This window comes from Convolutriloba macropyga, chromosome 2 (assembly GCF_964194025.1).
Source record: "Convolutriloba macropyga chromosome 2, txConMacr16.3, whole genome shotgun sequence".
Lineage (NCBI taxonomy): Eukaryota > Metazoa > Xenacoelomorpha > Acoela > Convolutidae > Convolutriloba > Convolutriloba macropyga.
This window is the reverse complement of record NC_134469.1, coordinates 24,586,841-24,602,199: the sequence shown is the minus strand read 5'-3', so window position 1 is coordinate 24,602,199 and position 15,359 is coordinate 24,586,841. Positions and strand designations below refer to the sequence as shown.

The 15,359-nt window shown below is 39.5% G+C and overlaps 2 protein-coding genes across 3 annotated transcripts in view; one reads left to right on the top strand and one right to left on the bottom strand.

The window, feature by feature from the left end:
- LOC142358438 (F-box and WD repeat domain containing protein 10B-like) overlaps positions 1 to 9,231 on the top strand; it is a 53,599-nt gene extending 44,368 nt beyond the window's left edge. The window contains 6 exon segments of the mRNA XM_075409835.1: positions 199 to 310; positions 610 to 976; positions 7,620 to 7,768; positions 8,179 to 8,488; positions 8,490 to 8,539; positions 8,834 to 9,231. Coding sequence (XP_075265950.1) covers positions 199 to 310; positions 610 to 976; positions 7,620 to 7,768; positions 8,179 to 8,488; positions 8,490 to 8,539; positions 8,834 to 9,168 — 1,323 coding nt within the window. The 3' untranslated portion in view covers positions 9,169 to 9,231.
- The window catches only part of LOC142358508 (large ribosomal subunit protein uL23m-like), a 486,669-nt gene that overhangs the window by 81,392 nt on the left and 389,918 nt on the right, over positions 1 to 15,359 (bottom strand). The gene's annotated exons all lie outside the window — the stretch shown is intronic.

The following is a 15,359-nucleotide window of genomic DNA, read 5'->3' as shown; positions in this document are numbered from 1 at the left end:
GGGTTATGTTTGTTTCTTTGTGTGCAGAATTTACGCGTGAGTAGTTTGTAGCTTGTGAACTAGGGTTTCAAATGACAAACATTACTTTCAAAAGCAAAGATCCTTCCCTTAACTTTGCCATTCAACCTTTGAGTCATGACCTTTATCTAACCCGTTGATATTTTCTATTTTTTTGCTTATGAGTCTGTATTGTTTTAGGTGGGAGGTACAAACCCTAGGATCTTGAACCACCCTGAGATGCCTGGATCAGACAGGAGGCCTGCAACTAGTGGAAGTGTGATCACCACGCAAAAAGTTCCAAAGAAAAAAGGTTCCGTAGCAGGATTCACTGCTTGTTTGAGTCACTAAATGATAATTCTTGATTTTTAGTCACGTTAAAATCTTAAACTAAAAGAAAATAGATTATCTGAAGTTCAAACGAATTTAACTTCTTCGGAATTCCTAATCATTCCTCTTGCGCGCAAAAGAGTAAGAAAAATGCGAACTACCGTGAGTAAGAAATACCACTACCAATCAGTTAGCGATGAAACCAAAATCATCACAACTTATTGAGCCAGATATCGGGACCCAATTTCGGCGCCACGAATGCAGTTCTTTGTTTTGCTTCAGCTCATTTAATTTCTCGACCCGAAACGATAGATTCCGACAAGTACTCGGATTGGGGTTCGGAACTCGGAGGTGTCACGACTACCAAGCGAAGTGTCGTTACGACTACAGTGGGCGCAAAATCAGCCCCTACGAGTGCTGCTAAAAGCACTAGAGAAAACACGACTGTCGGAACTACTACCGGTGTAGGTGGTGTTCCGACACTGACCGGAGGAGGTCTGGACTCGAAGGTAGTCCAGTCAGTACAAATGCTTTCCAAACAACAGCTTCTGCCATCTGGTAAGAACACGAGCAGAACTGCGGACACCTCGGAACCGGATCCCAATTTAGCCGAAGCGGAGACACGCCGAAGAAATTCAACAATTGCAGGGTGGGCGTTTTTAACATTATGCTTTATAAACATAACTGACTATGACCATTTACTATTTTAATCGAATATACTTGTCGCAAAGTTCTCTGCCTCGAGAATTATTATCTAAAAATCTATTGCATTTTCATCAGTAACATCACTAAATATGATACACAAATTTTGAGTAAGTTTGCGCAATTATATTGCTAGTTTTCACTTTTTCAATCTTGGTACACTATAAAAGTGACCCCATTTATAAACTGAGTGAATAAACCGGCGGTGCCCCAGTATGGATAATTGGGGAAGCCTTTTGCGTTATGGGTCTGTGAATGAAACTGCGCAAACTAAGTTTCCCCGTCTTCTTTTTTCATTGAAAAGTAAGTATGACATTTGAAATACACTGATAGTTAGGTGGAGAACATTAATTTCACCTCAGTTCTGAAATACTGAAATTAAAATATGACCTCGTTGGCGGTCTAGGAAATAAACCCCCACGAAAAAAAAACATTTTAAATTTGTTAGAATATCGATCAAGCTATAGTCTTAAACTTAGTGAGAATTAGAAAGAAAGTTTAACTAACCAGATTAGAAAGACAAAAGCAAATTGATTTTAATCAGAGAATTTATATAAATGAATCATCAAGAAATGGTGCTTAGAATCAAAATTCGGTTCAAATTGGTGAATCTAGATAACTAATATTAGAGTGAGATTATTTGATGTATAATCTTCACAGCATGTATTAAATGATTAAGATATCTCCGGAAGTGTGAATAAAATCTTAGAAAAGTGCGAATGCATTCCATTTATGGTTCCCTTTGCGACGGATTTGCAGAAGCAAATCATATTGGGTAACCCTTGCGACCCCCACTATAAATCATGGTGCTAAGATTAGTTTTGTATCTTGACTTTCTCGCACTGATAATGGGTGTATATACAGCTGATTTTTGAGTCCTTTTTCACCCCCAAAATCAAATCACCATCTTGATCTAATAATCAGATATCTCCTGTAAATCTCTAAATTCTACTGTAAAATATCACTTTTGTTATTCTCTCATTTTGAGAAATTTATTTTTCTACTTAGTTAAAAAACGCTTTTATTCCGCTTGCGAAAACCCATAACCCAACAGGTTATGGGCCCAGCATTTTTCTAAGTCTTAAAACTAATTTCTAAAACAAAACTAATTTGTTGTTGACAGTCATAATCTTTTTCTGCTTAGTACCTTTTCTTATCAACACTGTTTTGCCTGCTCAAACTACAATGGATCAACAGACAGTGAAGCTGCTCACCTACACAGGAAAGGCACAGGACTTTCCAATCTGGAGCACAAGATTTGTGGCAGTGATGCAGACGAAGGGACTCTACAAATCACTACTTGGGACAGAGGAGCAACCCAACGAGCCTGCACCACTAGCCAATGTGGCGAGCAATGATGAAAAGAAGCACCACAAGGTGCTGAAGGATGCATATGAGAAGGAAATTGCAGACATCAAGGAGAAACGGAACAATGTGAGGTGCGATCTGGCACTGACTCTTGACGCAACAACCCTCAGGCTGATGAGACATGACTGTGTGGGAGATGACGGCATCGGAGATGCAGCAAAGGCTTGGAAGATTTTGCAAGAGAGAATTCAGAGTGTGGAGACGCCGACAGTGGCGACTTTGGTGGCACAGCTTGCTCGACTGCAGCTCGAGGATGCTGAGGATTTGGATAGTTTCTTCATCAGGGGACAAGAGTTGCTCACAAGGCTACAAGAAGCAGGGGAAGCAGTTTCAGAGACCCTCTTCAACGCCTTGGTCCTCAATGGTCTGCCAATGAGGTATGAAAGTTTTGTTATACAGGAAAGCTTTAGCCCGGCAACGAACTTCACAGAGTTGAGAAAAAGGCTGCAGAACTTCCATGAGAGCACAGCACAGAGGCACAAGGGATAAAGTGGTTGATTGGCACTGGCAGTGAAGCGTGACTTCAAGAAAGGACCCATGAAAGGAAACTGCTTTGTGTGTTGGATCCCTGGACACTTTGCCAAGGACTGCAGGAGGAAGGAGACAGCACAATGCAGCAAGTGTGGTGAGAAAGGTCATCTAGACAGGGCATACAGGAGACAAAGAGATGGAGGCAAACAGGAGTCAGTGGCAATGGGTCCAACATTGGCTTCACCAGACGAGGAATACTGGGCAGCTCTTATCCAGTGGAGGACAGCAGGCATGCTAGTGGACAGTGGTTGTACTGATCACACAGTGACGAACATCGATGCGTTCCTGGACTTTGTGCGAATTCAATCAGTGGTCAGAAATCCCCACGGAGAGGCATCGAGAGTGGTGCGCAGAGGCTGTGTGAGAATCAGCATACCCGCAAACAAAGGGGAATTTCAATGCGAACTCAAAAATGTTTTGTGTGTGCCGGACTATTCTTCAAACCTCCTATCAGTCTCAATATGCACCGAATGGGGACATAGCTTCACTTTCGAGAAAGGAAATAGCTGAGTGAAACTCCAGAAGGGAACTCGGGTAAAACTAACACATGAAAATAATTTGTTTTACTTACCCTGCAGCGATCTAGAATTCAAGATGAGTTCCAACAGCGTGAAACTTGACAGTGCAAGGAAGTGGCACAGACAATTGGGTCATTTGAATCAAGCGGATGTGGTCAAGAATGCACCAGAGACAGTGGGGGAACTCGATGATGTATGCAATGTGTGTGCATTGGCCAAGATCACAAAGACTCCAGTACCAAAAGTGGCAGAGACCCAAGCAGAAGAGAAGCTGGAGGAGTGTTCACAGAAGTGATGGGACCTTTCAGAGTAGAGTCACTGTCAGGAATTTGATTCTGCATTGTTTTTGCAGACCAGTACACGAAGTTTGTGTTTGTGGACTTGCTTAAGGCAAAATGTGAAGCACTGGCCAGCCCGAAGAAATTTGTTCTCAGTGTGGGGACGCCCAAGAAGCTGAGGCAAGACAATGCCAAGGAGTTTCTCTCAGAGCAGTTCAAGACATACTGCTTAGATGCAGGCATTCTACAGGAGAAGACCATACCAGAGACGCCACAACAGAATGGGTTAGCTGAGTGGTGCAACAGGACACTACTGGAGATGGCAAGATGTTTGCTCATTGACTCAGGACTTCCGAAGATGATGTGGGGAGCAACAATTCTTCACGCAACAAGGATCAGGAACTGGGTTGTGAGACGAGGAGAAGAAAAATGCCCAGCAGAGTTGATGCGAGGTATAAAACCTAAGCTTTCAATTAGTAAACTATCTATTTTTGGTTGCACAGTCTTCACGAGGAAGCGGGAGATGTCAGCCAACTTGAACCCAAGGCAGTGGAAGGAAAGGCAGTGGAAGGAGAGATGTCAGCCAACTTGAACCCAAGGCAGTGGAAGGAAAGTTTGTGGGTTACACTGAAGGAGACAACGGATACCTAGTGTACGTACCCAACACACGCAATGTTGTGGCAGTTCGAGATGTGATCATCAAGGAGTCCGAAGTGGGCTCAATCTCTGACAACACAGAGACAACCGACCTACTAGATGAGGGGTCACAGCAACTGGGGATCTGGCACCCAGATGGTGGTCATCAAGACGATGGCACCAAAGAGGAGCAGGGCACATCTACTGCAATAAAGGAAGAGTGGCATGACGCAGAGAGCGTGAACACTCAAGAAACGACACTGAGACGAGATGCCTCAGATGTTGAGGAAGCAGCACTGGATGAAGAATCTACTGCAACAAGAGGGAGTCTCAGAGACTCTTGAGTCACTGGAAGACAGTGAAACGGAGGACTTCCCACAGACAGTTGGCTTCTTTGAAGAGGCACTGGAGCAAGCGAACAGGGCAGAGCCCAGACGAGGGACACTAGCAAGGCATGTTCCGCAAATTTTTGGAGAAGTTGGGACCCATCTTGCGGTGGCTGAGGCTAATTATGTGGAACCCAAAACAGTCTACGAAGCCAAGCAAGCTGACGAATGGGACCAGTGGTACCGGGCAATGAATGACGAGGTCAAGGCACTCCAAGACAACGAGACTTGGGACCTAGTGAGACCACCCACAGACAGGGACGTCATACCGGCAAATTGGTCTACAAAGTGAAATTGGGACCCAGTGGTTAAGTCGACAAATACAAAGCATGATATGAGGCAAAAGGCTTCAAACATGTGGAAGGACTGGACTATTTTGAGACTTTTGCGCATACCTGTAAGCCAGAGACATTCAGGATTATATTTCAGCTATCAGCGAAGCAGGGCCATGTGATGCACCAATTTGATGTCAAGACTGCTTTCCTGCTTTCACCAATCGAGGTAGAAGTGTATCTGGAACAGCCACAGTAGTTTGTAAAACGAGGATCAGATGGGGAGAAGTTAGTATGTCGACTAAATAAATCAATTTATGGTTTGAAACAGGCTGCTAAAAACTGGTACAAAGAGCTGACAAACTTCCTACTGAGACAGGGGTTCACCAGAAGCAGGAATGATCACTGCTTGTTCGCAAGATCAGAGGCAGAGGATCACACCTTCATCTTGGTCTGCTTTGACGAAATCATAGTAGCATCAAGAAGTATGACAGTGATCTCCAATGTCAAGAAGGCACGAGAGGCAACATTTCACAGGAAAGACAGAGGGAGACTACACTGGTTTCTGGGCCTTAGAATCAGACAAGAAGAGGGCAAAGTCACAGTTGACCATAAACGCTACATAAAAACAATGCTTAAACGGTTTCAAATGGGTCAATGCAAACCCGCAAGAACTCCAGCTGATTTGAATTTGAAACTTCAGACAGCACAGAACAGAGACGAAGAAGTCGACCAGAAGATCTACAGAAGCTTGGTTGGATCACTTCTTTATCCGGCCAAACAGACGAGGCCAGACATCATGTTGACAGTCAACATTCTGTCCAGGCACATGAAAGGACCTACCAATCGACACTGGCTATGCGGAAAACGACTTCTGCAATATCTTCAAGGTTCAAAAGGTTTAAAACTTACTTACACAAAAAGGCTAGTTATGATTTAGTGGGGGAAAGTGATGCAGACTGGTCTGGCGATGCGAACGACAGAAAATCAACAACGTTCTATTACTTCAAGCTCAACGGACGTGGCGCAGCACTCAGCTGGGGTGTCAAGAAGCAGGCCACCGTTGCTCTTTCTTCATCAGAAGCAGAATATCAGGGCATGGCAGCAGCAGTTCAGGAAGCACTCTACCTGAAACAACTTCTAGAGGATTTTGGCATCCAACAGAAACGTCCAATAGCAATAGGAGAGGACAACCAAAGTTGTATCAGTTTTTGCCAAAACTCAGTCATGCACAAGAGGAGCAAGCACATTGAGACAAAGTTTCACTTTATTCGGGACAAGACGGAGGATGGGACTATTTCAATTCATTACGTTCCAACAGACAAAATGGCAGCGGACATCTTCACAAAGTCCTTCCTTACCTGTTCCGAAAGAGGAAGCATTCAGAGCAGTTTTGATGGGAACAGACTCTACGCAATCAGCTCAAGTCAGAAGGGGGTGTTAGAATATCGATCAAACTATAGTCTTAAACTTAGTGAGAATTAGAAAGAAAGTTTACCTTACCAGATTAGAAAGACAAAAGCAAATTGATTTTAATCAGAGAATTTATATAAATGAATCATCAAGAAATGGTGCTTAGAATCAAAATTCGGTTCAAATTGGTGAATCTAGATAACTAATATTAGAGTGAGATTATTTGATGTATAATCTTCACAGCATGTATTAAATGATTAAGATATCTCCGGAAGTGTGAATAAAATCTTAGAAAAGTGAGAATGCATTCCATTTATGGTTCCCTTTGCGACGGATTTGCAGAAGCAAATCATATTGGGTAACCCTTGCGACCCCCACTATAAATCATGGTGCTAAGATTAGTTTTGTATCTTGACTTTCTCGCACTGATAATGGGTGTATATACAGCTGATTTTTGAGTCCTTTTTCACCCCCAAAATCAAATCACCATCTTGATCTAAAAATCAGATATCTCCTGTAAATCTCTAAATTCTACTGTAAAATATCACTTTTGTTATTCTCTCATTTTGAGAAATTTATTTTTCTACTTAGTTAAAAAACGCTTTTTTTCCGCTGGCGAAAACCCATAACACAACTAGGTGTAGAACATTATTTTCACCTCAGTTCTGAAATACTGAAATTAAAATATGACCTCGTTGGCGGTCTAGGAAATAAACCCCCACGAAAAAAAAAACATTTTATATTTGAATTTGATCGGTCGTGATCAATTTTGAATTGTCGTGATATTTTTTTTCGGTTAAGATAGTTTTACTTCAAGTCACACGGGCCACTAAAGCATGGCCATGGTCCGCGATTCATAGCCAGACGCGCTAAATGCTTAACTCGTTAAAAGTCAAGTGGGGGTTTATTTCCGTGGGTTTTTTCCTATCTAAAATTAAGTGGTATTTTTTCCGACGGTTTTTTCCAAAACCACCTTGTTGGCACTATTTGAGCCCTCAATTTTAGCATTACTTAACTTATCGGTATAATTGTGGTCTATGAGAAAAGTTTGCTGTCAGAAAAAAATCGGTGGTCAATTGAAAGGAGCGCGTGTTACCTTTATAGGTCAGTTCTGTGAATTGCTCAGAGCACATATTTAAAAACTTCCAATTGTATCGATATCCACTAGTTTTGTTTTTGTGGTTCTAGTACCATCCAGTATAACAGTGCCAACTTGAACTTGTCAGAAGCACTTGCCCTTCTCAGAGCCCAGAAGAGACAATCGAACCAGCACAACATAACCCCTGACCAGATATTCCTCACTGTAAACATGATCAAACAGGCGGTACACCCCGAAGGTGAGATCAAAAATTGGGAAAATAGAAAAAAATGATAATAACTTTTAATAACAAAAAATTGAACGCCTGGAAAGGTTTCTGAGTTTGAGAGTTCTTACCCAAATCAAGATCGAGGAAGTCATAATGAGGTATCTTTAGAAGTCATGTGGTTGAAAGTTTGAGTTTATGAAAGAACCCTCGAAATCTTTGCCTTTTCAGTCGAGATATGGTCGCATGAGGGCACATATCTCAGTCGCTGCTCAGTGAAACACCAATAATTTAGGTTGAGAAAAGTTGAAGTCATCCTTTTGTGCGAAACCAAAATGCTTATCATGGCAAGTTTGGTCGAGCCCGATCTTTTCGAAAGTCTACATCTAAACTTAGGGGGCTTTAAAGTATCAAAATCAATATTTACAGCTTGTCAATTCCAGGTGAAACAAGCGAGAATACTGCTAAAAATGTGTCCAACCCTCATATTTACGAGTCCTCTCAAGCAACTACAAGCAAGCGACCAGGATCAGCTCCGTTCGAAGTAGACCCACGCCAGAAAACCAAAACTTCAGAGTTTAGCAGCTTCCGTCCAAAACAACCTCCCCCTCCACCTGTGGAGAAGTGTATTCCAGAGCCGATTGCTGAGAGAACGGCTACGCATTTTGTTAAAACTGTTCACCCCTTCAAAGACTCCAAATTGATTGCTTCCAAAGTTAAATCTACAATTCCTCCAATCATTGATGTGAAGACTGGCCACCAATCAGAGTAAAGTGCGCAAACCAGCCAATCAGGAGCCAGAAGGTATTTTTTTTTAAAAAAAAAAGAAAAATAAAAACTTTAAATTTTTAAATGATAAATTGTTTAAATTTCAAAACATACTATTAATAATCTAGGTTGTGCTTGAATGACCAAAAATTGGATAATGATCCTTTTATAGTTAATTAACCAATTGGAATTATATTGAACCCAATTACAATTTTACATTCATTTAGTCTCAATAAACAATTGAATTAAAAGTTTTCCCATGTGATACATAATTTTGTATCCTTCAGAACAGGTTCAAGACAATGCGTTTGTTCACTCTGTCCATTTCAGAGCTGCGACCCGTATCAACTGCCCGAACTGCAATTAGCCGACACCAATCGCCTATGCTCATCAAAAAGAGACTAGCACCAAGAAACCAACAGCCGCCAAACTTCACCAGGTCAAAAACTCAACCAGAAGGTCTGGCATTTAATGGGCAGTCTAGCACTTGTGACCCGTTCAAACAGTACGCGAATGTGGACCTTAGAACTCTAAGTGAATGGAATGAATATGAGAAGAACTACCAAGCACAAGTTGAACAACAAGTCAGACGAGAGGAAGAAAAGTTGAACAGAATTAAACATAAACGATGGTTGAAAGTCGCAACTAAACAACCCGTTATGTAAATTTCAAAATAAGAAATTTTTAAATAAATTTAGTTTCAATTTCTCTTGAAAATCATCAATGTAAAAAAAGTTGTTTTCGTAAGAAACTCGTAGATTCTCATTAAAATTGTTAAAAACTTTTTTAGCATAAAATTTGACGTCTTCCTAACATCTGATACCACTCCGGTCGAAATATTTATAGACGCATGTGATAAAAGTCCCTTGAATCATTTTCGTTGTCATTAATAATCGTTGAAGCCAGTTAATGTAAAGACGCTCTTGTAACAATTATTTTTGGCTGACACGACACAGCATGCGCATATTGTGGATTTCAACCCATGCGGAGCTCATAACTATGAAATGTTTGGTTAAAAATTCGCGGAAACGCAAACTTTGAGGAAAATAATTAAGGATAAAATAGGTCAAACAGAGACCAAAATTGGAGACTTTGAGATCATTTACTACAGCAGTATTGTGCATCAATGCTGCGAGATAAAAAGCTGCTGCTGCTTCTAACTCGGCGGTGGTCAGATATTAGAAGAGCTGCACGTGCTGATAACCTACTCATGATAAATTCACTTTTAATGTGTGGTACGATCTCGTTTCATTCGAATTCTTGCGTCTGGAGCTAAAAAAAGCATGGCACCCAACCAATTTTTTTTACTGCTGTTTCAAATAACCCGATTGGCTATAACACGCCAACGTGAACAGTAGTATATAGCTGGACCGAGGTGCCCGGGGGGGGGGGGGTGGCGACCCACATGTATTAAGATTGGTTATAGCTGTTGTGGCTCGCTTCGGTCGCCCTTGAATTATTTTAGCAATGTATAAAGATAGGAATCAGATATTAATGTATGATATATAAGGATATGAATAAAATTTTATAAGATTAGTTGTATTAAGACAGATTCTACATGTATTAAGATTAGGTATAGAATCTACCTGTATAAAGATAACGTATAGCTTCTACATGTATTAAGATTAGGTATAGAATCTACATGTATAAAGATAACGTATAGCTTCTACATGTATTAAGATTAGGTATAGCTTCTACATCTAAAATTAGGTATAGTATTACATGTATTAAGATTAGCTATAGCTTCTCACAAGCATTAAAATTAGTCTTAGATGCTCACATGTATTAAGCCTGTTCTTGGATGTTCACATAGTGGGATGATTAAGGAACATCCTAATCAATGTTATTTTTAATTAGTCATTGTATTTTTTTTCATCGAAAGGGAAAGAGTTTAATGAGTACGAAATGCATACTATTTATGACTTCACAAAGAACGCTATAAAATGGATTTATGACGTCACAGAAAACAATAGCAAAAATCGATCAACGCTACTAAAGATTGAATAAATTCCTGACATTCCTTATAAGGAAAGCTAATTGATATAAGGAGGATGATACGATTAAGGAACTCATTCGATTTGTCCATGTTTAACTTTGAATGAAAAATAAAGCAGCTTTCAAAGTTTTTTCCCGAACGATAGTTAATCAATAACAATGAATACCAAGACTAGTTATACAATACACTACAAAATTACTCAAAACACTTAAAATCTAATCAGAATCTATCAAGTATCAGCGAAAGTAAATAATGATGACGGATGTAAAATATTTGAAAGTAGAGTTTTAATTTCAGATCATCAAAGGGTTTGTATGTATTCCATCTGTCTCCACCATTCGCTTTGGATAGAAATAGAAAAGTCCCTTTTTAGTTTGTTCGTACGTGAGAACTTGATGATTTACTGTTTTGAATTCTCTGTTAGTCGAGGATACATTCACTGCTTCATCCAGTACTTTTCTGTACTTCTGCAATGGTCCATCATTATTTTCTTCTAGAACATTCTTGTTGAGTCCCTTGCTGCTGAACTTAGTTTTCTTCGTTCTAGAGTCGTAACAGCAATAAGTTTTGCTACATAGAGACAACATTTCAGTACATCGAAACTCCTCCTTGAATAATCCAGGTTCCCGCTTATCATGTTTCACATGTTTAGGGCAACAAGTTCTCGGAAAAAAATTTTTTTTACAATCAGCGCGAAAATTTTCTACACAGTCATTACTTCGGAGTTCTTTCCAAGTGCTCTTCATTTCGGGACGAATGCATTCATAGAGAATCTCATGAGCTAGTGCCATATACAGAGAGTCAGTGTCCATCTCAAGCTCTTCAAATTTTTTAACATCACAGAACTTGACAAAAAATTGTAGTAAAGCTCTAACATTCTCAATTTTGCATACTGAAGGATAAAAAATCCAACAATTATTGGTTCGCGATGTTCAATTGTGCTTTTCACTAGTTCAACTTCATAGATATCTCTCGAAACGCTATTGAGTCTTCTAAAAAGACGGTTATTAATTGCTTTATGCGTTTTTTCTTCATTGAGATAGAGAGTTTTGGTGTGTCGACTTCGATCCATAATCTGATAACCATACGAGCTGTTCCCAAGTAACTTCATAGTCTCAGCAACAACGCTCGAGTCAAGATTTTCATCTCCCTTTCGTCTCGCATCAACAACAGATTGCACAAAATCATTGAAGCACTTTTGTGGCGTATACTCAACAAATCGGTCTATTTTAGTACAACGTAGTCCAAGCTTCAAGTAAAACTTCAGTAATGGCGTTATAACTATTCCATTATTTAATTTATAACTCGAAATCAACATTCGTTGTGGTTTCATCAATAGATCGTTTTTTTCAGCATACTCTCTCATGAAATCAATATCTTCTCTTCCAACGTTGCTATTTTTGAAAATTGGAGGAAAGTTTGCGAATCGTTCGTAGAGCTCCTCCGGAACTTCTAAGTCACATTGTACATTACCGAATAACTTATCCTCATCTATTCGCTTCAGCAGGATTTCCATGCTTAAGGGTAGTTTGTAGGGAAAATTTTTTCTAATGTGATTTTTCAGAAAAGAGCTCATCTGAACCTGATCCCACCATTCACACTCCCTCATCTCGATAAATTTGTATCCCTTTTTCTCCAAGTGTTTTTTCCTTAACTTATCAGATTCTCGCTTCTGGAGACCATGTTTAAGTTCTTCCTCGCTAAGAGAGGGTTGAGCTTCTCTACAGGGACAGAAATGGTAGTAACATCCGAGAGCTTCGAAAATTGTATTGCAGTGTCCACAAAAGCCATCAACACTAAACAAATCAATTTTTTTCTGTTTTCCAGTTGTATAGATGCTCTCAATAGTACAGTCTGGTCTGATTGTTTGATAGTAAGAAATAACCATGTTTTCAAATTTTCTAATCTTGTTCTGACGAGCTTTGAACTTTTGGAGATCAGAATCGAACTCCCACCTAGTGTATAAACCCGTTGGCATCGCTTGACACATGGCGAAGGGATACAATTGGCTGGCGTCTATTCCAACTATCGCCTTACAAATGTTGTTTGATGTTCGGATGAATGTCTTGTCTACAACAGCTTTCCTCGTGAAGACAATAAAAGGCCCACCAGTCATTTCACTTCGAACTTTTTCATGTAAATCTTTATCGCTATCGACGAACGGATAAAATTTTGAACTTGTTGACTTGTGAAGACAAATATTAGCCAAATTAGGAAGTGTACAACCACGCTTCAATATATCAATGTTCCGATTATGATAAAACTCAATCATTTTACTCATTGCAGTCAACGCTGGTACAACGTCTTTGTTATTATACCATCGGAGGAAATCACGAAAAGTTTTCATACCCTCCTTCTTCCACAAATCTGCTAAAAGAGTATAATTTTGTTTTCCTGACAACTGCTTCTCTTTCAGTCCCATCTCCTGTAGGATTATCTTCTCGTCTTTCCCACGCTGTATTAACTTCTCGAACTCAGAAAACTCCTTCTCCAAAGGATTAAAGTTTTTCAGTTTGCTGAAAAATGAGTCATAGGGAGGAAGTTTGTCACAGTCAAGTTTCGTCAACGAATCAAACCATTCATACGGAAAAATCCTTTTGTCTCCTCGGATTGATATGCTTTCAGAAATAAATCCAGAGATGTAGCTCCACCGAGAAAGTTCAGAATATCGAGAAACTGAATGTCACCAAAACTAAAAGATATAAAATGGTTTGCCTGCTTTATTACCGTAGGTTGAATAGATCTATCAGTTATTAGATGAGGAATGAGATAAGTTTTGATTAAGTTAAGGTCATATTTTCCACTGTTGAATCCAAAAACTGCTAAAGTGTCAACATAACTATCAAAATGACGCTGGAGATCAAGGAGCTGCTTTTGCTGGAATCGTAAAAAATTTTCAGATGCATTGCTATCTTCCGTTTTTGTTACTGATATTTGGTTGAGTTTCGGAAACAACTTGCAATCTAGAGGAAATATCACTCAACCTAGTTTTGATCTCTGCTTCCACCGCCAACAACTTAGGTCTCATGTCCGCTTTGTTTTTTGCTGCTAATGTTTCAAGTTGAGCAACAAATGATATGATGAGACGATTAGGATCTTCTTCGCACAAGAAAATTGGTTCCTTCAACAGATTGGAGAAAATTGAAACAGATACTGGTACATGAGTTCCAATCCATGATGTTGTAGCAGAGCTACTAATTTCCAATGAGTTGTCACATATTGCTTCAAAGTCGAAGACGGCAAAATTTTTGAAGAGGGTACAATCTTCTGGATAAGCGATTGAGAAGTTTTCAAGTTTCTGAAACAATGTTTCCTTTAACGAATAAACACCTCTCGGATAGTTATTTTTCACTCGTTCTCTGCAAGTTCGTAAGTGGCGATTAAAATGTCCAGAGTGGTTGAAGAAGGCGTCACAGCTGGGACAGCGGAACTTCTTGAAGAATTTGTTGATATCATTTTCATAACAGATATGGTTGTTATAGCGAAGTAATTTAATGTTTTCTTCATATCGTTCAATGCTTCGTCGAATAAGTTCACCAACTATTTCACCATCTTCAATGGTAAAATCATAGATGAAGATATTTTTTTCGACTAAATTTTCAATTACTGGGATTTGATCCAGAGAAACTCCCATGAAGTTTTCAGGATCACAGTCAGTGGCCGAAACAAAATTGTCAAACAGTTGCATTGCATGTGGTTCAACATCTACGGATCCAAATAAATGAATGGAAATTGCGCGGAATAGACATAAGTTATCGTTATAAGGTACATCATGTCCATTTGAAACCAGACAATTAACTTCTGGGTTTCTTAACAAAGGTTCCGGAAGAACAGAATCCAGGCAACCCAAAGGAATATTTTTTAAGAGTGCTGCAAAGATGGTAACGTTCGTAATTAAAGCGAATCGCCACTTTGAGTTCTGACGTTCCTGTGTACAGGTTTCAATCAGGTCAAACTTTCCAATTTCACTTTGAAGGTTGAGTAAATCGTTTTTATTGCTCAACAAATGCGCCCTATCCAGAAGTAAATTATTTTCATGCGGATAATAATAACGGTAGTCGTTGTTCTCTACGTTGTGCAACAGGAACCCCAAAGCTAGGTTAATTTTTGCAGCACATTTGAGATTTTCAAAAACTTCATCAAGTTTTTTGTCGATTTCGTTGGTGTCCATTTTCGACAGGCTGAAGTTGAAAACTTCTTGTCTTCCATGCTCAGCGTGCACATCTACTAGTAAATGCTGACATGCTGCTAATTCCTCTTTCAATTTTTCACTATCTTCATTCAACTCATCAACTATTTCACGGACACGGGTTGTGTTTAAGCTCCCAACTTTCGTGTTAACTTGGTGTATCTTCCTGCGATGAAGCTGCAGCGAGTAGAAACTTGGAAAATCTCTCTGACAAACAACGCACTTGTTTAAGGTGTTACGCTTTTTCGATCCATGCGATTTGGCAATATGGTACGATAGTTCTGCCGAATTTTTTGTTGCAAAATTACAGTTTCGTTTCTTGCAATATAAGGTACCGCTAGAACAAGTCTTTCTATGGCGAGCAATGTGATATTTTACTATAGATTTTCCACATTTTTCACAGCTAATCTGTAAATGTCGGTCTTTTGCATGCATTTCCCAAAAATTAGAAAGTGACTAAATATCGGATTAGGAAAGATAAATTTTTTTAAAAAAGTTAACAGTCAACGTTTCTAAAGAAATTCGGTAAACAAGTGGTTCTCCTGTTCCCCAAAAACTTAGTGATTTCTCATGACGATAAACAAACAGAATAATTGAAACACTAAGTCTATTTACTAAAAATCGATTTATCATGTCATCAACCAATCATAACAAACATTGCATAACATTGG